The sequence below is a fragment of the Paralichthys olivaceus genome, chromosome 12 (genome assembly GCF_024713975.1).
Source record: "Paralichthys olivaceus isolate ysfri-2021 chromosome 12, ASM2471397v2, whole genome shotgun sequence".
Taxonomy (NCBI): Eukaryota; Metazoa; Chordata; class Actinopteri; order Pleuronectiformes; family Paralichthyidae; genus Paralichthys; species Paralichthys olivaceus.
Genome location: NC_091104.1, coordinates 8,004,428 through 8,028,980, shown reverse-complemented (window position 1 = coordinate 8,028,980; position 24,553 = coordinate 8,004,428). Strand labels below are relative to the sequence as shown.

The 24,553-nt window shown below is 45.3% G+C and overlaps 2 protein-coding genes across 3 annotated transcripts; both read right to left on the bottom strand.

The window, feature by feature from the left end:
- Window positions 1–142: 142 nt before the first annotated feature.
- Window positions 143–10,896, bottom strand: cdan1 (codanin 1). The gene is made up of 28 exons (XM_069536377.1): window positions 10,760–10,896; window positions 9,516–10,231; window positions 9,225–9,425; window positions 8,776–8,966; window positions 8,377–8,493; window positions 8,206–8,284; window positions 7,947–8,067; window positions 7,702–7,811; window positions 7,517–7,606; window positions 7,324–7,399; window positions 7,027–7,232; window positions 6,759–6,891; window positions 6,425–6,568; window positions 6,087–6,253; window positions 5,457–5,538; window positions 5,257–5,346; window positions 5,111–5,165; window positions 4,836–4,972; window positions 4,643–4,746; window positions 4,115–4,264; window positions 3,881–3,944; window positions 3,644–3,722; window positions 2,779–3,005; window positions 2,577–2,684; window positions 2,425–2,488; window positions 1,572–1,783; window positions 1,256–1,363; window positions 143–1,125 (listed from the first exon to the last, which is right to left on the bottom strand). The coding sequence occupies exons 1-28, from the start codon at window positions 10,835–10,837 to the stop codon at window positions 1,003–1,005; spliced, it is 4,032 nt and encodes a 1,343-aa protein (XP_069392478.1). The 5' UTR covers window positions 10,838–10,896; the 3' UTR covers window positions 143–1,002.
- A 162-nt stretch (window positions 10,897–11,058) lies between these two features.
- On the bottom strand, window positions 11,059–24,191 carry ttbk2a (tau tubulin kinase 2a). 2 transcript variants are annotated; one of them, XM_069536379.1, is made up of 15 exons: window positions 24,055–24,191; window positions 22,658–22,805; window positions 21,497–21,570; window positions 21,162–21,302; window positions 20,693–20,797; window positions 20,238–20,303; window positions 20,001–20,093; window positions 19,764–19,889; window positions 19,431–19,588; window positions 19,128–19,335; window positions 18,767–19,005; window positions 18,126–18,675; window positions 16,959–17,294; window positions 15,205–16,181; window positions 11,059–14,966 (listed from the first exon to the last, which is right to left on the bottom strand). In XM_069536379.1, the coding sequence occupies exons 1-15, from the start codon at window positions 24,121–24,123 to the stop codon at window positions 14,519–14,521; spliced, it is 3,738 nt and encodes a 1,245-aa protein (XP_069392480.1). In that variant the 5' UTR covers window positions 24,124–24,191; the 3' UTR covers window positions 11,059–14,518. The 2 variants fall into 2 exon arrangements, with proteins under 2 accessions (XP_069392480.1, XP_069392481.1); XM_069536380.1 differs by lacking the exon at window positions 16,959–17,294.
- Window positions 24,192–24,553: the final 362 nt, after the last annotated feature.

Below are 24,553 nucleotides of genomic sequence, written 5' to 3'. Positions count from 1 at the left end.
ACCATTTACATTTGATCCTTTAAATACATTTCACAGCTCAAATCTTTTACTAAAGTAAATATTTAATAGAGAACCTTTATTTGTAATAAGTGTTCTTGGTCATTGCTTTAAGTTCAAGAGAGGACAACTCATGACGACACACTTAAACCAGAATACATCTTTATTATTACGTTTTAAACTTTGTGGCAACATAAAAAATACTTCATTTTAAAAGCAGCAGAGAATAACGGCACTCATTCAACATGAACAAAAACAATCACAAATGCAGTCTAGCGTTCATGAGATAAACGTGCGATTCACGAGTAGTGACGGTCAAAGGCAGTTTGTGAAAGTGCTGCGCTAAAATTAAGACCTTGATTTTCTCTGTTGGGTCTAAAATAAGGAATAAATTCATTTTCAGTCCATTTTTAGAAAGAGTCTCTGATGAATTGTCTCTGGAATCTTTGCTAGAAACTTGGGTGTCAAGAACACGAGAAATGTACAGAAGCAAAGTTGCTCAGTTTACATCCTCGGCAGCAAAAACTCACAAATACCCGTCTTTGTCTCCCTTCTCCTGTCTCCGCTCACGCTCTGCTATAGTCTCGACTGTTTGAAAGGCTTGATCTTCTAGTATTTCCCCTCAGACACAATCGCGTACAGGTTTGCTTGCAGGAAGGTTCCATAGATCTAAGGGAAGAGTTGTTGAGTTCCCTCGCTACTACAACTGACTGGCAGGGCTTTCTGGTTCTCGCCAGCACCTTAGCCAAAGAGCAGAGGGATTCATGAAAGGCTGCTGACACTTCACAAGAAGGAGAAGAACAAAAGTCTGAAGTTTGCTGAGCAGAGGCTGACGGAGCCGCAGCTTTGATGCCCTGTGCACGAGTGGCGACTGGAAAAATGGTCAACACCATGAATTCACCCAGAAGTGTCTCTCAGTTGAACACCACACTGATGGATGTGACTTGAAACAACTGTGGCGATCACACAAAAGATGTCATGGGACATTCGCTGGCGTTATCGCTGTCACGTAGCGCCCTCTACCGTCTGAGGTGAGACCTGCAGCATGTCCATGTGACTGGGTAACTCAGCCAGAGGCGAGGAGAGTTTAATTCTCTGAGACTGCAGCTGAAATTTCTCTATCAGCTCCTGAAATGAGACCGAAATGAGAGAACAAAGTGAGCAGAACAAAGCGGGGGAAAGAGTCAAAGAGGTCAAATCACCAGTGGAAGTAATAGTTCAACTGGAATGTATCATTATACAAGCAGAGAGCCCTCACCGCCGGCAGGGCCACGTTTGTTAGCTTCCTCCAATGAGATATGACCTCGTCCTCGCTCAAAATCCCTCTGTCGACCAGCTTTCTAACCAGGAACAGGTAGTTGTTCCACTAAAGACACAGAGAAATTCATCCTCACAGAGAAAAGTAATACTTTCAACAAATCTACCCTCTCCTTCCACCCTTCGTTCCCGTCAGACACTGTGAAATATCAATGCAAGGAAATAACTGCAAATCTAATGAAAAATTCCAATGAGCCAAACGCTCTTGTTCATCGTATTATATTGGGAGTGTGTTAGCATAGAGGTAAATGATGTACCTCGGTGTCGCTGGCTCTCAGCACAGCAGTGACGGTGAGTGGGGAGAAGAGCAGGTGGAGCGGGGCGGAGGAGCAGCAGTCTCTCTCCCACAGCTCAGCGAGTTGCTCCAGTAGCGATCTGACAGGAGGCTCTGAACCTGCACCGGGACCTGCAGTAACCTCCCCCCCTCCGCTGCACACAGACACAGGCAGCACCGGCAGCTCTGCAGACACTGAGCGGGACGGACACGCACACACGCACACACACACGCACACACACACACAGGTCTGAATGTAGCTACGTGTTTTCACACCATGGTCCTAAATCAAGGTTCATTTGATCCAGTTAGTTTTGGCTTCACAATGTAATTCAGGGAGCGGACTGAAGAATTTTTTACGACATTCGTACATTCTGTCATCATGTGGGCTGCGTCTACTTATACTTTCGGTGCAGGCGTGCGTCTTACATCCACATGTTGTCAAAATGACCATTGTATTCACTCACTGATTTGAATAAAGTGCATAGCCAACAGTATTTGAATTGAGTAAATTAATGAACCGCTTCATTTTATTAAATTTATTGCCACTGTAATATCATTAGGGTATTATTACCAGCAAAATGAACGTCCTTGTCATTTAAATATATCATTGAAGATTACAAGCAATCCTGCAAGCCGCTTGCACTTCTTTTTCTTCTTCTTCTTCTTTTGTTAAATGTCTTCTCAACTTAAATAGTCCAAAACTGAAAGTCTGAGGTTCGGGACCAAACAAAGCAGGTGTAAATGTGCCCTTACGTTTGCTTCTATTTCAGAACAACCAATTATCAGTTTTCATTTTAACATGTCATAAAGAGACTGTTTTCATGGACTCTTACCCAGTTTGCAGGCCAGCAGAACAGTAGAGTTCAGAAGCATCAGCTCTGACATCACAGTTGAAAACTAAGTGAGGAGATAACAAGAGTGTGACCAGTGCAGGCAGAACTCAGTAAATCCAGTACGTGTGTATCACTTGTGTCGTCTCATGTACCTTTCTGCAGGCCAGTGTGTCCCCCACTCTGTGCAGCAGTGTTTTCAGCTGAGAGTCTGTTGGCAGCTCCCCATCAGTCCTGGGGCCGACAGCGATGCTCAAAAACTCCTACATTAAAAAAAGAAAAAGACACGAGCGCAGAAATTCAGACAAATATTACCAAACAACTGCTACAATACTGCCTCATGTTCTTGGACCACACCTTCATCTCGATGAGGATGTCTGAAGGCAGCGAAGCACTGTGGCTGCAGTGTGGCGGGCAGGAGAGTACTCGCTCACTTCCTTGTTTTCTCTTGGGAGTAGTTGACTGCTCCTGGGCGACCAACTCGACCACGGCCCGCTCAACGTCCCCCGAGTCTGGAGCCGCCGGGCTGCCCAGAGCCTTCATCACACGGTCATATCTGCTCTTCCACTCTCGCCTTATGAGCGCTGAGGGTGGGAAAACAGAAGGGAAATGTTAGATTTGATGTCCTCGGGGAACCTTTAACCACTGCACTGGCTTCTTTCTTTTATATTCAACAGTATAAATGTTCTGTAACAAGATCGGAGCAGCTTTAACACTTGAGGCACAATGTCTGCATTAGGTATTCATGGTGGCTACCCCGCTGAACTGTTGCGGCTTATACACAAGCGTGTCCATACTATCGGCTCAGCAGCAGACACACTGGTGTCAGCTCCATCTTATGAAACTGCAGTGAAAGGTGTCAGTTTTATGTAATGCTGCTGGTATGATACCAAAATAACCATCTACAGTTGACCGCACGTATCACATGTGACAAATGGGCGAGGCGACGAAACTCTAGATGACAAGCAACAGCAGCGAGGACAAGGAACCGAAAACTAAGATGGGCAGTGTGTAAAAAGTTTCAGTTCCACAAAGGATCATAGCAGTGTTTTTGAATATACTTCATAACAAGTATCCTTGTAAAGTTCTAGTAAAGTAGGCCTGCAAAAACATTTTTTTTAAGGAATGAGATAAAAATGTCTGAAATAGGAGCTTCTGCTAGAAAATGGCCAGACAGAGTAAAAACATGTAAAAACACAATTATGGTGCTATAGCTAGCTACCTGTGATGTTAGCAGAGAGCCAGCTGCAGGCTTTTTCTGTTGCAAGACGTTTGGTGATATTTTCTGATGTGGTCAGGACCTGCAGAGAGATAGTCACAAGTGTTATAAAAATCGAAGCTGCATTTTACTTTATGAAATTGTAAATTACTGTGTGGAACTTTGTCTCAGAGGCTTTGAGAAAGTTTTTTTTTTTTAATAACAATCTGTTTTACATGGTAATTTTTTCACGGGACTTACAGCAGGAGAGGTCTCATCAGGGAGCAGAATTCTTATGGCTTCAGGACTCTTCTCACAACAGAACCTGCAAATCACACAAGACAGAGATTACCATAAAGATAGGATTACCCCCCAGAAGTGAAATACTTCCAAATAAACAATCATTTTTTCCGATTATCAAACGTGAGGGCCATAAATCTATGGACTTGACAGCAAAACAGTTTTGCTTGCTGCTTGTAAAAGAGGCTGCTGTACCTCGTGGCTCTCGGCAGGGCCTCCAATCCTGCAACACACAGCTGAGCACAGATGGATTCATTCAGTTTTGACGGATTGGAGTTGGGCATCTCCAGTCCACCTCTCAGCAGCTTCTCTCCTCTCTCCACCAACTCATTCACCAATGTAGCTCTGCAGAAAAAGCCCCGAAATGAATATCAACACAGAAACACATAGATTAAAAAAAAGAAATCTAACTGAACACAGATGCCCTGCAGGAAATAAGATGCGTCTACATCTGCACAGGGCAGTAAATTCAGCCACCACCTAAGTGCTGGTAAATTGATGCTGTTGACCAGTGACTACCTTCTCAGGTAGGCAACCAACCAAGTTTGCAGACAGATTACCTGCAGCTCTGAAAGTCTTTTTCAATTCTAAAAAGTAATTTGGTGGAAAGCTCCTCAAAGTAAAATGTAAACATTGTGAAAGAAACAGCTGATTTACAAACTCATGACTTGGAAACCTCTAAATCTGCTCACAGCTTGTACAGTGAAGCTCAGTGATACTAACTTCATATGCTTGACGCCGTTGGATCCGATTCTCTCGGCCACGAACTCCACGGTGCGACGCAGCGACGGAGGCTGGTTGTGAAAGAAGGCTTGTTCGAGGTCCACCTGTCACATTTAAACAGATGGTTTATAAACCGTTGGAGTTCATTGATGCCATTTCGAATTTCTACTTTCAACCTCTCCTGTTTACTCACCTGTAGTTTCTGATGTGACCGGTTGGCAGCGGGTGTATCCCTGAGCTCAGCAGACGTGGGAGTGATCTTGCGGATAATTCCTCCACTTTTTGCTGTGCTTCCAGACACGAAGGCTGCGAGGAGCTTACGAAACTCACCTGAACCGATACAACAAAGGCAGGTAACATAAAACCTCTGGCTCCTGATTAACAGCATTTACCTCTTCTGTAGAGAACACACAAAAATGTGCCCATAATCCTCAACATAATATATAAGGTCAACAAATTTCCACTCACCAAGAAATGGACAACATGTATAAAGAAGCTGCTGATCCACCAGGGGAATACAGTCCTGAAAATAACAAGAAAGCCCTCAGTATGAATGATAAAGAGCAGCGGGTACTTCATGCAGAAAAAACTAGTAGAATGAATATTTGACTTACAAGTCCTGTGCTGCTTTTGTTGCCGTCCTCCAGGTTAGCGACCTCGGTGAACTCACTGGTGAAGAAAATGTCCTCAGGAATCACAGGAATCTGCACAATTTAAAAACAACATGTTCAATCACATATAACTGTTGTGTTCTACAATTCATTGTGTGTTATTTTATACAAAAGCAAACCAACATCCACAGGGTGTGTCTCACCTGGAAAAGCCATCCTAACACAGACAGCATGAGCAGTTTGTTCAGGTAACATATTTCTCCACATCCTCTCAGCAACATTCTCCTACAAGCACACAGAAGTCTTATCAAACCAAACTTTCTAAGGACAACAAGCGATCAAACAACCACAAAAACAATGTGGAAAATATGGAACAAAGAGGTTTGTAAGTTTTCATCAGCATTTGTTTGACTGTTGGTGCAGTTTCATTGGATTTAAGGGGACTGTTGGAACTTGGAGGTGGTAAACGCTCTGCTGAGTTCCATTCTAGTTCTTTGTTCATGAGTTTTATTAATTTAAAAGTTTAAAAGAGGTATTAATAGCAGATGTTACTGTGTATGAGTCTATTTGTGCAATAACAGAGTAAAAAACAAACAATATTAAAAGTATTTGCAAAAAATATATAATTAAAAAGACTTCCTTTGTATTTTAGTTGTACTTAAGTTTTAGATATCATTTCCAAGCTTGGCAAACTGAAGTCCTTGTTTTCTTACATGTTAATTAGACGTGTTAAAGTAGCTGTGATCATGACCATGTTATGCTGCAGATTAACTAATAATTCAACTTTCAAGATGTTGAAGACATGAATTATGATTATTTAACAGGAGACAGACCTGTACAGGAGAAGCAGTGTTCCTAATGCAGTCCTGTAGCAGAGCAGCAGAGGCCCGGTAGAGTCCAACATGGACAGGAACTCCACAAGCCAGGGGACAGTCAGGATGGTTCGCCTCCTTTTCACACTGTTACTCAGCACAGCACACACATCCAGCACTGGAACACTCTGAAGGACCAAGAATTAAAAATCAATATCAATTACAGAGGAGAATCATGTGCCATGTCACTCACCGATCTAGAGGGAAATATTCCTTTAGGTTGGATTTAACCTCCATTTGAAATTGGTCTCTGTGAATTACTTCATACATTTTTGAGCATTCTTGATTTTTTTCCTCACCTTGCTGCGCAGCGCTATCGCAGTCTCTTGAATCTCTCTGGATGGTCTCTCAGATGTTTGGTAAGGAAGGAAAGAAATGAATCCTAGAAACTTAGCCAGAAGTCGAGCGAGGAGGAGCACGGAGGTGAAACGCTGCTTCTCGTCCTGATGGGTGAGAAGGAAAAGATTTAATTAATAGTTTACAGCACACGTCAATTAGTCGTTTCTAAATCTGGCATGTTTTTAATTTTAACATACTATACAAGCCAAAGAAAGAACTAAAAAGTAAAAAAAAAAAAAACATAACAGGCTGCTAGCTTCAATAATGTCTGTTGGTCTGACTCTGAAAGTTTACCTGCTGCTCCATGTCTCCATCTCCCTCCTCCTCCCCCTCTGCAGTGGGAGCAGGGGGGCTCAGGATGGACACCTCGTCAAGCTGGAGGAGCTGCTGACACAGGCTGTCCTGCAGGTGCTGGTTCAGCTGGCAGCTGGTGCACAACAAGGAAGACGTGTTAGATCACACACACAAAAAAATTCTGGTGAATTAAGTCGGTCTTGTGTCCATTTAACATTCTAATGGTACAGTTCAGCAATATGCTAATTGCTTGGACGTATTGTCTCACCAGCTCGCTGCCTGAAGAAAGTCTCTGAAGAACTCCTGGTGGCCGGGGAAGGATGGAGGAGGACAAGGACCCACGACTCCGTGAGGCTGAATGAGACGCTCTTCAAGGCGCTTCAGACGCCCCAAGCTGTCAGCTCCCAGCATGCCTAGCAGGTCATTGTCAGCGGTATCTCCGGGAGAGCTGTTCACACGGGGGCCTTTACACATCTACAAAAAAGATTTTATTTATATAGTACAGTGCGTTGGGGAGAAATTATATGCATTCGAAATTAAACGTCCATGTGGTGCAGCAGTCTACCTGAACAAGCTGCTTCAGGAACAGACGCACAAAATGAGAATGGTTTCCAGCAGAGGTCAATTGATTCATCATTCCCCTAAAAAAACATAAGACAAAATAATAAAAATTAATGGAGCAAATGTAGAAAAGATAAATGTATTACATTACAATTATTTTTAGATTATTAAATTAGAGAATAATCCATGAAACTTGCCTTATTCTGCTTCCTAAAACAGAACAAAAGTTCCATCCTGGTTCCGTGTGAAGGTCCTCCCACTCTCGCAGGATTTCATAAAAAATATCTCTGAGAAATGGGAAAAAATATAAAATACAAATGTGTGAAGTCAAATTCAGCAACAGCAATTACTTTAAATGCTAAAACATTGCTCAGTTATATACCTCTGTTTTTTAAAAGTGTGGAAGGCCTTGTCACTACTGAAGTTGGACCTGTTGTCTGTAGCAGGACGGAACGGGACTGAGTGGATGAAAGTAGAAACGGAGGGAGAGAGCTGGAACGGAACAAAAAATATTCAAACTCAACAAATAGTAGAGAACAGTTTTACTAAGTTGTCTAAAATATTTAGAGACAGATTATGAACATATTCTAATAACACATAAATACAGAATAAAATACAAGAACGTACCTTGGCTGTGCTTCTGTCCTGGGCTTGAGTGAGACGGTCCCTGAGATCTGGAGAGAAAGACGCCATCCTCTCGTTCTCTGCCAGCAGACGCAGTGTACATTTGTCCAAATGAGCCACCAACCTTCAGAAGACAAAAGGAGATGCTTGTAAATAAACTCGGAGATCAACTGGAGGAGCAGTGTCACTTCATTAATTAGGGAAAACAGTGATCTGATATATTCCTGTTAATGAATATGAGGAAAGCAAGAAACAAACTCACTGAAACTGCTTCTCCAGAACCTTTACTGCAAAATACACACAGTTGTGTACTTGTCGTAGGTAACATCTCTCCAGAACATCTGAAAACATGAAACATGTGGCTCAATTTCAATGTAAACAGAAGTTGAAAACCCACAATATGATTCAAGTGAAATTGAAGCTAATTGCGCACCTGAACTGACAGAAAACAAGCTTTCCTGTTCATCACTGTTGGGAGAGTGAGGGGACCGAGACGTCAACAACTGCATCACAAAGAAAAGCTCCAGGAAGATGTTTGGCACCAGGTTTTCTGTAAGACATGACAACACAAACACATCACTTATCCTCATCTTAAGAGATCTTAAAGACATTAACAAGATTTAAAATCACTTCAAATGATTGTGTTGGTAATTATTTATATAAAATTATACTTTAAATACATGGGGAAATTATTTTCTTGCTATTACTCAGGTCTGACTTATTAATATTTTTCTTATTCTACTATTTTTTGCACTGTCTGTAAACGAGTTTTTTTTTTTTTTGCCCCATTTACTTTTAACTAGCACAATCATGACACCTCATGGCCATTTACCAGAAATGCAGGTACAATACAGCTCTGCCAAGAGATCCAGCTCAGAGGACAAGGTGACTTTGGATGGTTCAGGACTAGTCGTCTGCTGATCAGGTGTAACTTTAGATCCGATCCTAAGCCCTGACTTGGTCGGGGTGCAAGGGTCCAGAGAGGAGGGCAGAGGAGAGCCACCCTGCTGGGCTCGCTTTGACCTAAACAACAATTAAGTCCTCATCGTTAAAAACAGCAAAGTGATGCTGCAGACTAAATTATATATTGGACAATATATGTAGAATAATGAGGAAACAGAATATGCCTTAAGAAAGTCTGGTTACATTTTATTACTCCCTGTAGAGCAAAGCACTATAAAGTACAGTAAGTATAAACAAACCCCCCTTTTCTTCCACTACTTTACACAAGGTCAACTTGTTTGTCAGTATAATTAAGAGTCATTCTGCATGTACACATACTTCTCCCTCTTCAGAAGTTCCCTCTCTTCCTGCAGGCTCAGCGGACTGCCCACTGTCATCAACCCCTGAAGTGCTTCTATCCCTGGTGGGGGAGTAGCAGGCTTCCTGAATGGTGTTGAGGTGAAACAGGTCTTTGGTTTGGAGTGTGGCCGCTCTGCACTGACAGGTGTTGGGTTTATTCTCCTCGATGGTTTGGATGCCCTGAGGATGAATGCAACTGGTTAGACAAATCTGACAGTAAGAAGGTGGAGTCAGTGTAATTCTTTTTTCAACTGAGAGTTGTTGACTCACGCTGGTGAAACCGATGATGACCCAACAGGAGGGAAATCCTCCAAGTTGTTAAAGTTGAGCTGCGCCACAGACGGAGGTGAAACCTGCTCATTTACCCTACTATACCCTCCTCCTCCTCGACCTGACCGCCTCCCCCCACTGTCCCACCGTACATTTTCCTCACTGTGATGTCCTCCACGCCCTCCTCCCTGTCTTCCTTGTCCAGCTATTCCACCACCACCACTCCTCCTGCGGCCTTTGTGCATTTGCTGGTTAGGGCTGTGGTGGAGGTCCGGAGGGGAAACCATATAGTCCCCAAGACTGATCCTCTGGCTGGGCCGGCGCTCGGAGCCAGAGGGTCTGGAGGCAGGGCTCCATGATGTGGTAAAGGAGGGGCTGCTGAGGGCGCTGACCCCGCTAAGACATTGGGACTCCGACTGAGCAGAGGCATCCCACTCAGTCCCAGGTGACACAGAAGTGGTGGCCGAAGAAAACAGCTGGACCCGGCTGGCACTCCGCGACCCAGCTCCATCTCCAGCAGACCTGCAACCCTTCCTGTCGCTGAAGCCTTGTGTCTGTGCAGCAGGCCTGGGACGGCTGGGGGTCTTGGCCGGCGTGGTGGGGCCATGGGTTAGTGCTTGGCTGCTCTGCTCTCTCAGGAAGTTTAAAAGGAAAGGGACAAATTCTTGCTTGTGAACCGTCAGCCCGGCTTTACTGAATGACAGTCTGTCATTCTCCTGTTCAAAAGAGACACATGATGACGTGATGTTTGAGATAAGTTTAAAGCTGGAATATCACTGATGATCTACACTGATGCAATATTAATTATAGACAGAGAGCAAATAGCTGGGACATCACAGATGATCTGATAAATCAAATATCAATTGAAGACAATTGGTCAATAAAGTAGCTGCACAGCTTCAGGACATTTCTGCAGAAACAAGCTAGTTAACCTTGCTAACAACGCGCTGGCTAACATCGGCTAACCTGCACAGCCCTGTTTAAATAACAATAACAGCGGCGAGCAACAAGCATGAAGGTTAAATATCATCTGATATGACGCTGAAATGTCTCCTGACTGGGGGGAAGCATCCGAGTGCACAGAGCGCTGCCACCATCCAGGTTGCGTTAGCCCGTTAGCTCCGCGGCTAAAAGTTTTGTTTACACTGACTTGTGAGCGATGTCATCACGTAAATAACAGGACGCAAGAGTCAAGCGGGTTTTACAAGTGTCGCTCGTGTGGCTCCGAGCTGCTGCACACTCACCTCCAGGTTTCCGAGCCAGGCTGTGACCGTACTAATGTCCACTTTCCTCGCCAGGACACTTTCCAAAAGAGCCGCCATTCTGCCGCGCGGCTGCGGAACTGAGGGGAGGGGGGCGGGGTCAGCGGCCACGCATGCGCGTACTGCGCGTGACGTAAGATAACTACGTATGCAACCGGAAGAAGGTGACGGCTCCCTGCCTGGTCCCCATGGCAACACCGAAGAGCCTCGAGAATATTATTATATATATATAAATAAATATAAATTTTAATAAATCAAAGGAAGGAAAAGCTCCCACAAGATTCTGTCTGCATGCGGAATGAGTATTTTATTTATAACCAGTTTATAAAAATAAAATACAAAATAATTTCAAAACCAAAAAGAAAAAGAAAAACACTGTACAAGGCATTGATATGATACAAATGATAGAATAAACAGAAATAATTACAGTTATATACAATGCAAAACTCCCACTTGTTACATTCTTTCCTCGATACTGTACAATTACATTTCAAAACCAAGACGTACATTACAACACAAAAAATATTGACCATTAAAAAAATCCCAACAATTGAAGTCAAAACGATGGATGGGCAAATTAGCAAATGTCACAATAAATAATTTCCTGTCAAGTATTTATAAGTTATTAACAAGTAATCTGGTGTTATGATGAGAAGTGTACAGTGTGTACACCAAAGCTTTTGTTAGTTTCCTTCTCACCTTTTAAAATAAAACAAAACAGCTGGGTTTGCTCTTGTCAGCCTAATACCAGCACGCTACTACATAAATATGACACCTTCAACATCAGGCCACTTGAAAAAGTGACGACAATAATCTCATCTGGAGGGAAACACCAGGACTACAACTACACACCACTTATGTGCAATAAAAATAATATTAGAGAAACATGAGAAGAAATCAGATCATCTTTTAAAATCAGCAGCACTGTTTAGTGTCTGTTCCTCCCTTTCACTGAAGCTTGTTAGCGTATAAGTTATGGTTTTACAATAAGGATTTCATTTAAATAATTATTTGAATATCATACAGGTATATATTAAAAGTCTTGCACAACGGCGTTCTGAACTTTGAAAGCTTGAGGCTGAAATAAAGACGGTTGAACGTGGGAGGATTCAAAGATTGATTGCTGGCGACATGTAGAAACTGCACGCCCCTTTTTCAGCAGTGATCGCACGAACAAACACACACTGAACACTGCAAACCTGATATGTTTTCATTCCAGCCAGTCGATCGATAAACAGCCCATGCAAGCTCACAGGAAAAGGAACAGGTCTTCACAGCACTGATTTCAGAGGTGACCAGGCATTCACAGACAAGAGATAAGGGACAGGAAAAGGCTCAGGCCCTATAATAGTGGAATGATCACCAACACAGACAAGGCTCAGTCATCCCTCGCTATGCACAGAGGGGGCAGAGAAGAGACATTAAGGCGGCTGACTGACTGAACGCTGTCTGCCTTCAGGATGAGTCATCGTAGCTGCTCTGTGAGGCCGGCGTAGGTTCCTGCACGAGTCAAACCAAAACAGCACGTCTACAAAGCAACGTGCCCACTCTATACACGTATATCACATATCAAGTTGAACCACATCTGCAAAATCTATCAAAATATTTGGCAATGTCTGTTCATACATGCGGCCGTGTCTTATAGAGGCTGCTGTTTATCTTTCAACTTGGTTTTTCCTACAATACAAAGTCTGTTCTCCGTTTTTATTTTGCGCAACACGTCCTATATTTGCACTAATAAAAATACAGTCTTGTCGTTATCCAGCAACACAATCATCCCAAGTCCGTGCAGGAAGCGCAAAAACACTAGTGTCGTACACGAGGTGGGAAGAGGAAAATGAGATACACAGATTCACAGAAATAAAACAACCCAACAGGTAATGAAGTCCCTGCTGAGCTGAAATCTTCACAAGATAAATGCCCTGTTATGGGAGGGGGTGTGCAGCGTTTTACTCAGTAGTTGAGTTAGATTTTTTTTTTATATTCCCGTCTTTTCTCTGTTGAACATGCAAAGAGTAGCGCTGGAAGGAAGCCGGAGTTATGTTACAGTATCTTACAAGCAGAGGAGTGAGAAGAGGAGTTTGAATGAGGAATCTGGACTTAAATCAAAACACAAACATTACTCTGACTCCTTCGCCTGGAGCACAAACACATTGTACGTTGTTTTATAAAAAGACATTCTCCGGCGCAGGAGAAAAATTAAGAAACAAAAAAAAAACATTCTTCATCATATTGGTGTGAGAAATATATTTATATACATATATATACACACATATGGCCTCTGTTTTCAGTAACATTTGACAAAATGTTGTTTGAGGTCTGAAATTCACATTTGTTCAAAGTGTCGTCTCAAACACTGACCTGGTACATACAGGACAGCTGAAGTGGGTTTCGAAATTTTAAATATCTCCTTTATAAATAACAGCTAATCAAGTAAACTGTTGCTCAAATTGTGTCGGATTTACAAACAGTTGTGTTGCTACCTTTTCTACATTAAAGAATACTGGTGGAATGGGTCATCGTCTTCATAACCACTGGCACGCGTCTGATTTTGGCTCCATTTATTTTTTTCTAATCACAGACACACCAGAGTGAATCCTCAAGCTGCCCAAAGTGCCAAGGCACAAGCTGAGACAAATATATCTGACCATTACTCATGTGATGTACCTTGTGTTCTTTAAGCTCCCTACTGCTACTACAACTACAGCTAACACATGATGCCTTCACATCTAAAAAGGAGTTCCACTACAACAACCTGTAATCCCTTCAAATCACCTCTCAGCAACACAGTAGGCACAAAAAGGTGTGTATCCTCACACACGGTACATGATTGATTGTATAAAGGATCACTTCGGCGTAATCCCGTCGATTGAGCGTGTAAAACTAATCCGGGCGACACAAACCCGCACGTCCATGATCGCACAGAAGAGGGTACAGGAGTCGTAGGCATCACTAAGCATGAAAATAAATATCTCAATAAATACAGCTGTACACAAACTCTGGCTTTATGCATTCACTTGTAGCATAAAGTAAATATTATACCCTGCCTGCTCCAAAAATCAGGAGACAACGGATTCAACCCCAGGCTAATATTTAACAAAGCTGGGATCAGCTGCACTGATATTCAATCAGTATTACACAAGTGCATCATCACTGGGGGATAAATAAGCTACTATATATTGTTGTGCAGGATGGTTTAGAGTTAAATAAGCTGATTTATTTATGTGTCTTCTGGCTCAACTAACTATTGACTCATGTATTATTGAACTTCCTGCCTTGAGAAAGAACTGTTACATTTTACAGCTACACTATTTTGCTCTACCACATTTTAACGAATATAAAATGATACAGTAGTTAGTCTGATAAATTGTCATAAAGTGGCACCGAAAACATTTACTCACATGGAGGAGTCAGGGAAGAAGAAGCTTTTGATGTCAGAACCTCTGATGTACGGATTTTGACCATTGTTCCTCAAACCTGTCCCACAACTTTACGGAAATTCAATACTGAACCACTGGTTTAAAGCTAAGCACGTAATTGAATGACAAACGCTGTGTGCAAATAGAAGAAGCAAACACTAGGAAGTGGCGAGGTTCAACTGTAAGAATCAGACTGACGGGGAAACACTGTGAAAGAAGATTTTTTTTTTTTAATCTAATTAAAGAGGAAGACTCAGGTTCTTATCCTGACTGATGTCTGTCAGAATTTGGAGTCTTCCCGTCCTCTGCTGTATCAGTGCAACTATCTGCTCAGCTTGCTGGAGCACTTGCCCTCTCGGCTGCAGCCTTTACCCCTGGACAGGTATAAGGGGCCTGTGCGTGCCTGGCGGCTGCAGCAAGTCTCCTGATGATGGGAGTAGAAGCGGCGGGGGGGTGGTGAGCCGGAGAAGCTGGGGGGCGAACGGCTGCGGCCAAGGCAGCCCCCTCCCCCGCCCCCACGGGGCTCATGGCGGGAGGGCGAGGAGCTCACGGAGCGCTGCAGGGAGGAGGAGCTGCGTGGAGAAGCGCTGGAGCTGCGGTGGTGGTGCGGCGAGCTCGTCAGACTGCAGATGCCCATCCTGGAGCCCCCGTGCTGGGCTGAGGAGCGGTGGTGAACGGGGGAGCCGCGGGAGCCATGCATCAGCTGAGCGAGGCATGTCAGGAGGTCAGAGTCACTGGTGCTGCTCGCTCGGATGCGGTAACGTCTTAGCCTTAGTGGGTACAAAAAGCAGGGAAGGGTGTGAGTAACAGTCAAGTCATTAAGTGACTCATATTCATATTTAAATAGAGTGGACCATTGTTTGCTGTTAATTCCCACCAACACACAACAAACACTCGATCACAAGAATAAACAAGGAAAGTAAAATGTTATTATTCTCATCTTCTTGCTCTTTGTATTATGGTATCATAATGGTTGTATTAATCATTGGATTCAGATAAACAAATTACCTGCCCTCCACTGTGGAGCGACTAGGTGGCTTCCCAGGCGGTGGGCGTGGCAGGAATTGGGCAGCCAGCTGCTCAGCAGAATGAACTGGACGAGGGATCCTACTCTTGCGGGACAGAGGGCTAGAAGAGGAGGAGAGAGACGGAGCATCGTCTCCCTGGCGGTCGGAGCGGGAGCCCATGAGAGAGTCCTCGTCCTGCGAGCGGTCAGAGGTGGAGGACAGTGGGTCTCTTGCAAGGGAGGCGACCATGGCACTGCGCCTATCAGAGAGGGAGGGTGAGGCGGTGGGAGAGGGGACCGGACCCTGGTGACTGGCTTTCTTCTTTAAGAGTTTCTCCTTGGCAGACCCTGGAGGTGGGAGCTCCAGCAGACTGGAGGGCTCCAGGACTGGGATGCGACTTTGCCTGCGGCTGGGGTCCTTGCGGGGGGCAACTGGGGAGGAGAGCAATGGGCTGCCAGTCTGCACTTTGGCCTGGATCCCCTCTCCACCCTGCTCCTCTCTCAGCTGAGACTCTGTGGCACAGGGAGCGAGGCCGGAGTCATTCTCATGGTCTCTCAGCTTGGGGTAAGCACCGTTATTTAAATCTTTTTGGCCAGAGACATAGGGAGAGAAGTGGCCATTCGTAAAAACAGGACTTCGAGGAGAGCGAGGAGAATGTGGGGAGTGAGGGGAGTGCGGAGAAGAGGGCGAGCGTGGAGGAGGTGAGTGCGGAGAACGGGGGGAGCGAGGGGAAGACACACGACTTGGCACAGGGCTTGGAGCTTTGGTGTTGCTGTCTCCATTGACCAGCATTTCAGCCAGGGGGTCTGTGGGTGTCCCTGGATGGGTGGGCACATGGTCCTGTGGGGAGGTGATGTCCACTGTGTGCTCCTGGACCTGCTGAGCCTCAGCTTCTCCACGCCTCTCCAGGAGGAGGCACTGTGGAGCACTGTCTGATCCTGACTGGGAGGACAGCCCAGAGGGACGCTGAGCTGTCAACTAAAGAGGGGGGAGGTGAAGACATGGGACACAAGAGAAAGACACACACAAGTGTTATTCAAAAATTAACCAGACAAAAGTTGGGAATATTATTCGAATTGTCAAAGGCCTGTTGCTGATAGACTACAACATGTCGAGTTGTGCTGTAGTGCTGTAGCAAGAGCCTGATGCAGTTGTGTGAAAAGAGAAGAATTGTATAATATGGGGTAATAAATGGTGATTAGTTTGGCAACAGCATGCAGTACCATAGCTACCATTATCAGACCAAAACACACAAGTGCTATGGCAGTGTCAGTCAAGCTGTGAGTACTAAACCGGCAAGTAGGACAGGAAACGTTCACGCAACTTCGCAGGGGGCTTCAGCGAAGAGAGGGTGAGGAACAAATACAGGGAGAGAGAGAGGAAGAGAAAAATAGCGAGGACAAAGACGATCTGAAACAAAAGAGATCATGCAACCGGTAGTCATGACTCGACATTCCAAACACACATGCCACAATCAGACAAACACACAACCCTATTCAGATCACAAGAACACATGTCCAGACACAAGGACACATCTGACCCATGCTCTGCCTGGCCTGCACAATGCCCTTCATGGTCTCTGGAGAGAGCTGCCTGACAACAACACAGTAAGCAAGCCAACGGAACAAAGAAGCCAAAACAAGCAACGTAAAGAAAAAAGAAAATGAACAAACAAAAGTGTTGACAGCCCGTGTGTTGCTACTGACGTAGAGGAGGCTGAATGGAGGACTGTTTTTATTGTGATGAGCTCATCACCTGCTGAAGTTGGGCGCGTGTGATGCGTATGACAGAGGGAAACTTGGCGTTGGCAGCACCCGCTGGGATGGCGGGCAGTTTCCTACGACTGGGCGAGCGGGTGCCAGGGGCGGGATGTGGTGGTAGCGGAAGGGAGGCATGGCAGGAGGATGAAGAGGAGGCGCGCTCATGCTGCTGGTCGGCAGACTGGCTGCGCCTTATCCCTGGCGGATGGCGCTGGTGCAGCGGGTCCGACAGGGTGGTCAGGAGAGTGTGAGGGCTGGGAGAGCGCAGAGGGATGGGGCTGTACGTCCGCACCGCGACTTCCTCAGGCAGGGACGGAGGAGAGGTGGGGAGCTAAGAGAGGAGGGGGAGAGAAGTGGGAGGTGGAGAGAGGAGGGGGTGTGAGATCGGTGAGGGAGTGAGAAGATGGAGGAGGTATGGTGGGAGTTCTGTGAGGCAGGATGAGAAGGCGGACTGGTAGCGAGAACGACGCTTTTTTTCACAGATTAAGCGATGGTGGGATTATAAAGGTAAAGATGGAGACGAGGAAGGTGGTTCCTGAAAAAGATGGTTTAACTGTTCAACTTGGAGGTACAAGTTCTGGTTGTGTGAGAGTTAGGGGACAGTTATTCCTCTTGTAGTGAAAAAATAAACTCTGCAATTTGAGAAAAAGCGGTTTGTGTTGAAGCAGAGTGATCAGGAGTTCGGACAAAATGGGCTGGTGGAAGGTTATGAACAGCAAAGGAGCAAAAAAAACTAAGCAAATCAAAGTATATTCTGGAAAGAAATCATTTGCTTTGCAAAATAAATAAGAACAACTCAACACATTGCAAATGTCTGCAAATAAGATCAGATCTATGAATGATATCTAAAGCAAATCAAAGTGCTTTTCAAAACCAGAAGCTCTCCCCTTCCCCCATGCTGTGATGTGATCAAAGCTCTGCAGTTGTGTCACAAATATCTTCTAGTAACAGATACACAAGTGAAAAGCGGGCAAACATGAAGCAGTAACATTTAGCTTCAAACTACAGCAAGATGCAGCTGGTGGAGCTGATATGATTTTAGCATTACAGTTCTAGAGCTAGAACTCTGACTCTGTGCAGCTTTTTAACTTTGTAAAATGCTGAGTACAGTCAGTCTCATGTATGCCATGTTGTGAGGTGGCCTTCAAATGTAAGCGCTTACCTGCGTGAGAACTCCCTCAGCCAGAGCTTCAGCTGGGCTGGTTGGAGTGATGGGAGGCAGAGCCCCGGCAGGGCCCACGCTAAGCTCCAACTTGTCCACTTTTGTACTTCCTTTGGAGGAAGCCGTGCTCTCCTGTTTAGCTTTTCCAGAGCTAGGGCTTGGGCTGCCCTTACCCCACCCAGGAGACCGTTGCCCTGGCTGGAACACCTCTGGCGCCTCATCCTCCTCTGAAGGGCTGGTAACCTTGGCTCCTGGGGAGCCACTGGGTCGCTCCACCATTACCCACTCCCTTGAGTCAATGTCCTGCCTCCCAGAGCTCAAATTGAGGGCCACAAAGCCCCCGCTGCTGGCCGCCCCCTCTCCCTGCTCCAGAGATCCAGGGGATGCAGGTTTGGGAGAACCGTTGCCAGACAGGAACTCCTCATCATGGTGCCAGATCCTATCGGGACGCTCCCCGGCAGGTACGGTTTGACCCTGAGTTACTGGGATGATTGCAGCTGCATTTGCCTCCTTCTCCTGGTGTGGGGCGCCGGTCTGCTGCTGAGCCGAGCTGAACCGACACAAGACAGATGCAAACAATCAAGCCTCTACTAAGGAAAAAAAGACTTATCAAAGATTTAGCGGTTCCTCGATGAACCTACCAGGCCTCGAGGAAGCGCTCTGGACTGGGCTTGGACTCTAAGCCGAGCCTCCTCTCCAGCTCAAAGCTGTGGATGTTGCGGAGCTTCCTCAGCAGAGGGCCCTCTCGGTCTGAAGCCATCACCTCAGAGTGTTTGACTGGAGAACCCAGACTTGGCCCGGCGTAGGGGCTCTGGTGTCCTTGGTTGCCCTGGTTGCCCTGGTTGCCCTGGTTGTTGCTGTGTTCCTCCTCCGTCGCTGCCTGTGGGAACCAGTCAGTTTTAATGTATTTACCAAAGAAACAAGTGATCTTCACCAGCGGCACTGAACTCCAATATTACATGTACTATAAAGCCCAAGTTTGTGTGTTGACATGGGATCTACCTTCCAGACTGCTGTCCTGATGCGGTTACGGTTGCGATCCAGCTCCTCCCACACATCAGCCTCCTGGTTGCGGTGCGGGTGAAGGGGCGAGCCAGGCAGGCGATCAGGGGCGGGGTTGTTCTCCACGTCACTGAGCTGCTCATCCTGCAAAACCTCATCTGTGTTTTCCCTCAGCAGGTCGCCAGGTATCAGGGAGGCATTCGCCATGCTGGGACAACATCAAGTACACACATTATTTCATATATGAGGCTGGAAAAATTCTAAATCTATCTGAGTCAACTTGATTATTTCAAGCAAACACACCCCATATGTGCCGGAGTGAGCCGGGTGTGATGTTGTGGTGTTGTGGCACAAGCACTGATTGTCAAGGTGCCATCGGTGCCGGTCCGCTCCCAGTCATAGGGGTCGTTCTCCACCACGTTGTAGGTTTTCATGCTGTTGTCAAACACTGACATCAGCAGCTGTAACAAAACAAATACACAGTTACTCCGGAGAATTTCACAGAACATGCACATTTTGGGTGTAAATCAACTATAACAGATCTTTCTTGGTCTTGTACTGCAAACATTTTTTTATCAGAAAGAATATGGCACTATGTTATCACTTGCTAAAACCAGCAATAAATCCTTTGTGTACCTGGTAGTCAGGCTTGGTGAAGTAGTCCAGGCTGGAGATGTGTTCCAAAAACACACCAAACTCTGCCGGCAGATGTTTGAGCATCAGACGATGATCATAGGTCTCCTTCAGCTTCCCCACATGTTCCTAGGAATGAACAAACAGACACACACGCACTTGTCACATCTCATCACTCACAGCGACCTGGACACGGCTGTTCACTTCCAAGGAAGGACAACAATTATCGCTTGTCCTTACTTTGTCCTTGATCTTCCTCCACGGCAACTGACCGACCAGAAACTCCACCAGCATGTAGAAGAGGGACCAAAGGTCGTCATGACGACCCATCTCCTGCAGAATTACGTCACGTTTGAGTTGACATTTATTTCAACAACATTGGGTCATTGGTCAGGGTTTAGCTAATAAACTATAACACTTGTGGGACAGCATCACAGCTTACACAAGAGCCGCAGCACAGGTTGGACAGATACTGACCTTATTCTTGTGAGCGTTGACAGATGCATAACGTACTGTTCCCCTGAATCCTGCCACAGGACGAGGCTGAGGGATAAAGACAGATACAGCCATCAAATGCTAACATAGACATGATCTAACAAGTTTTCTGAAATCCAAACCAGATCTGCAGAATTTCAGCAGGATTTTAGTCATAAATAAACTCAAAGTGCTCGTGTTTGTAGATTTCTTCAGTCTGACTCTTAAACCCAACCCACGATCAACATTTTAAACGGTGTTAGATTACGATAAAAACATGTATTAAGAGATTTTTTAGGCTACTTAACAATTATTTATTTCAGCTAACAGTTCATTTGGAGATAATTCTCTAAAAGTGGCGTCTTTCATGTTACACAATGATTTGATCAATTGTTTAAGTGAATAATATTGATATGAGCAAACTCAGTGTGTACTCATTAACTGAAGAGGGCACTTACAGGTCGGACCTCCTGGCATGAGTTGGTGAACTGTCGAGCCAAACCAAAGTCCAGCATGTAGCAGGTACGACAGGTGCTGGGGAAGCGACCCATGGCAAAATTGGACTAAGGCAGCAATGAGGGATAAGGAGGCAAAGGCAAAAAGAAAATTGGTTAGGTGTGATATGTAATAAAATGTACATAAAAAATAATATTTACATAAATACAATAAATGTGTTCCTATGATGGAATATAATTTAATGCAGCAGCTCAGAAGACATTTCTGGGCATTTGGCCAAAACTCATACTGAGCCAACTTACTGTAAGTGCAACGGTCAAAAAAGAAAAATACTAAATCAGCAAGAATACTAGGAATAGAACTATAAATATAAATATTTCCCTGTGCCTGGAATATATAGGAGGAGCAAGATGATGAAATTAAAACCAAGCAGAGACAATCCTCTGCTGCAGCCTCCGTCCTGAGACCCACCGGTTTGATGTCACGATGCAGGAAGCCAACCGAGTGGATGCTCTCTATGGATTCCAGGATCTGGCGACCCAGACGCAGGGTGGTGCTGATGCTAAACGTGCCCCGGGTCATACTTCTCCTCAGGTCGGCCAGATTACGACCCTGAGGGACCAAGAACAAAATCTGTTAAAACTAGGCGAAAATCACAAATGAATCTATTTCAACACAGAAAATGTATCGAAAACGTTTGTGCAACGTCATTCAAACTGTTTTGTGCTCATTATTTCAGCGCTAGTTTGATGTGTCACGTTGTGCGAATGCTCATGAGCCATCACGTCTCCTGCATTCAGACCAACCTGAAGCTCCATCACCACGTAGTTAAAGCGGTCATTGCGGCCACATCCCACGAAGCGACACACATGATCTTTACCTGGGAAATAAAAGAGGAAAAGAGCATTTCAAAAAAATTTTTTCATGAGGGGATTAGAGGTCACTTCCGAGCCACTAGACGTCAGCTGCAGCATTTGAGCGTAAGATGCCGACGACTGCGTGAATCATGATGATGTGTTTCATATTTCCCTGCCCTTCCCTCTCCAAGCACTAAAACTCTGCAGTCCCTGTATAACAACCCTGATGATTTACATGCAATGGCGCACAACACAGTGTCTACACATATGTGCATCAATGTGTGTGTGTGTGTGTGTGTGTGTGTGTGTGTGTGTGTGTGTGTGTGACTGAGCGGAGCTGAGTGTGTGTATTCTCTGGTCTCAAAGGACATTGCTGCACTGGCAGCTTGACTGCGGCCACACCCTGAAGCCCTTCAGCACGTACTGAATACAAACGGTCACACAAACAAAGCCTCCATGTTAAAAACACAGCTTTAAAGAATTTCTACAGAATTCTTACACAATGAATCAACAATAATCCGACTAAGAAAGGTCCAAATTGAAAACACAACAAGCTATTATTAGATGGATACGACCCATTAGTCTTCTCATGAGGCCACGGGTCGATGTTTACTCTGTTCAGCTGGGAGGTCAGCTCTGTTTGTGGAGGCTGGAGTTCAGCCCATCTCAAGTTACATGCAGGACCATGATGCCCCAGGCTGCAGCCATTACACAGCAAACATGATCCCGGCCCATTGATTTTACCCTCAGAGAGGAGTAAGAAAAAAGACAAGGTGGTTAAAAAGGCAGGAAGGACGATGGGAGGGAAAAGAGAGAAAGGAGTAAAACTATACAACCCCTCCCCCCTGACGGAGCTCTCTCGCGTTGATCGTGTTTCTCTGCTGTGAGAGACGAGTGTTTAGTCGAAAATATACATTTCCTGTTGCACGAACCCAGTCCCCTCTGGTTTTTACTTAATTTTAACCCAAGAGAAATCATCGACAGAAATGTTTTTTGCTGTCGAGAACACTGATGATACACAGAGTTTCCTCTTCTGGAGCGATTGGTCAGCGTGCCACAGAGGATCAATCCATTTCAGAAATGTAATCCACTGATTCCATTTCCACTCACCCTGCAGCTTCTTCAGCACGGCCACCTCCATCTTGAGCACCTGTTTGGGCTGCTGGGCCGACTCCACCTTCAGCGCCACACTGACCCGCGTCAGCAGGTCCAGCGCCTCGTAGATCTCGCCGAACCCTCCACCCCCGATCTTCTTCACCTGGAACAAGATGATGAGACGGAAGAACTTCATATTACCCAGACTGCATGTGTACATGGACACACACATGACAGCTCCTCAAAAGTGAAGCCAAAACATTTTTGATCGCCCCCTGGTGGTTGCCTTGCAGTTTAGATCAGAAACTTAGCGACCTCCATGTTAGCAGATTGGACATGGACCAAACTATAGTCTACTACTATTAGTTCTTATCACACCCATGTATCCTCAGCTGTTCATTTCTCTGCCAAGTTTGGTTTTAATTTAATATTTGATGCTTTAAACAAGGTGAAAAAACCTGAAAAACCTGGCGTCATGTCTTTTTCGGAGTGTTCTGTCTGTCCACCGCTGCAATCAGTCCTTCAAATCTTTCAGTTTATATTCATCACAAGGGCTTTTGATCAAAACTGGTTTGGACAGAGCTCATCCCCAAACAATGAGAGAACAATAAGCAGGTTTAACAAGTTCCTACAAATGTGAAAATCTAGAAAAACTGTCAGTTTCTGTTGGGGAACAATCTAGTATGGAGCAGTTTTGAATATCTTTCACTTTCTACATAAAGTTTTTTAATTTTGAGATGTACAATAACAAGGTCGGAATTAATGAAACATACTTTTTAAAATTACCGGCAGGTATTTATGTGTACAATGAACACAATGAGCTCTTTTCTATATTTTACTCTTCTAAATTTCCTCCAACACTCCTCGCTCTCACTGCCCACTACTAGAGCTTTAATTTCCCCCCTGAGCTCTTACTTGTCCTTCACTGTCCTCCCTGCACACACTCTATAAAGTCCTGTGTCGCACTCGGAGCTGAAGTCGTGGGATTAGCTGCAGCATTCTTATGTAACTCTGCTCCTTAGAAGACAGGAAGCGGTGCCAGGCTGCCAGTAAGGAATAACAGCCTCACATGGCGCCCAGGCGGGCACAGCAGTGGGAGACATGGGCCCTTAGGGGAACACTGCCACTGCTGCCTATAGCACACTGCACTGCCACGAATAGCAAGGAGAGCTATTTTTGTATCTCCCACACTGCAGCAGCCCTTTACCTGGACGGAGAGACGCGACCGCAAACTGCCCGAGCCACAGGTGAGACACTTTTAGAAGGAAAGAGAGGGACTCGTAGGAAGGACAGAGCATTGTTTGATGAACAAAGTGTTGTTGTTTGTTGGTCAGAGCGTGAGCGAGGGACGGGCGGCGACGGGACTCAACAAACACACTGGGTCCCTTGTTGTTAAATGAAATGTCACTCACCACTTTCCATCGTTCCTTGACCAGGGAGAGCACGCTTAGGATGTCAGCTTGCTCCGCTCCCCCGCTCATTACGTCTGTGGACCAGAGACGCTGTCCTCACTGCTTCCCCCCCCTCGACCCGCTGCCTCACACTGGGCCGGGCATTAGGACCTTGATGGAGAACCCTGCAGAAATCCAAGAGAGACATAAAACTGTCAGAAACTGATGGATGAGTTCTGGTCATTCCGGATAAGGTGCACAACATGATACCTTAAGATTCCTAAGCCCCTGTTCTTGTCGTGTTGAACAAGGAGGTTTCATTGTGTAGAATATTCACTGTGTTCTTTTAGGCCTGGTAGAAATTCATGTGAAAAAAGTTAGAGACAAAGTTAAACCCTGGGCTTAATGTCTGGAGCTTTCTGATACTTGACCATCGCTGCAGCTGCTACACCTGCTGCCAGCAGCTGTCTTTCTGGACAAATTCATGCCACCAGCTCACAGGCGACCGTCCTGCATCTTC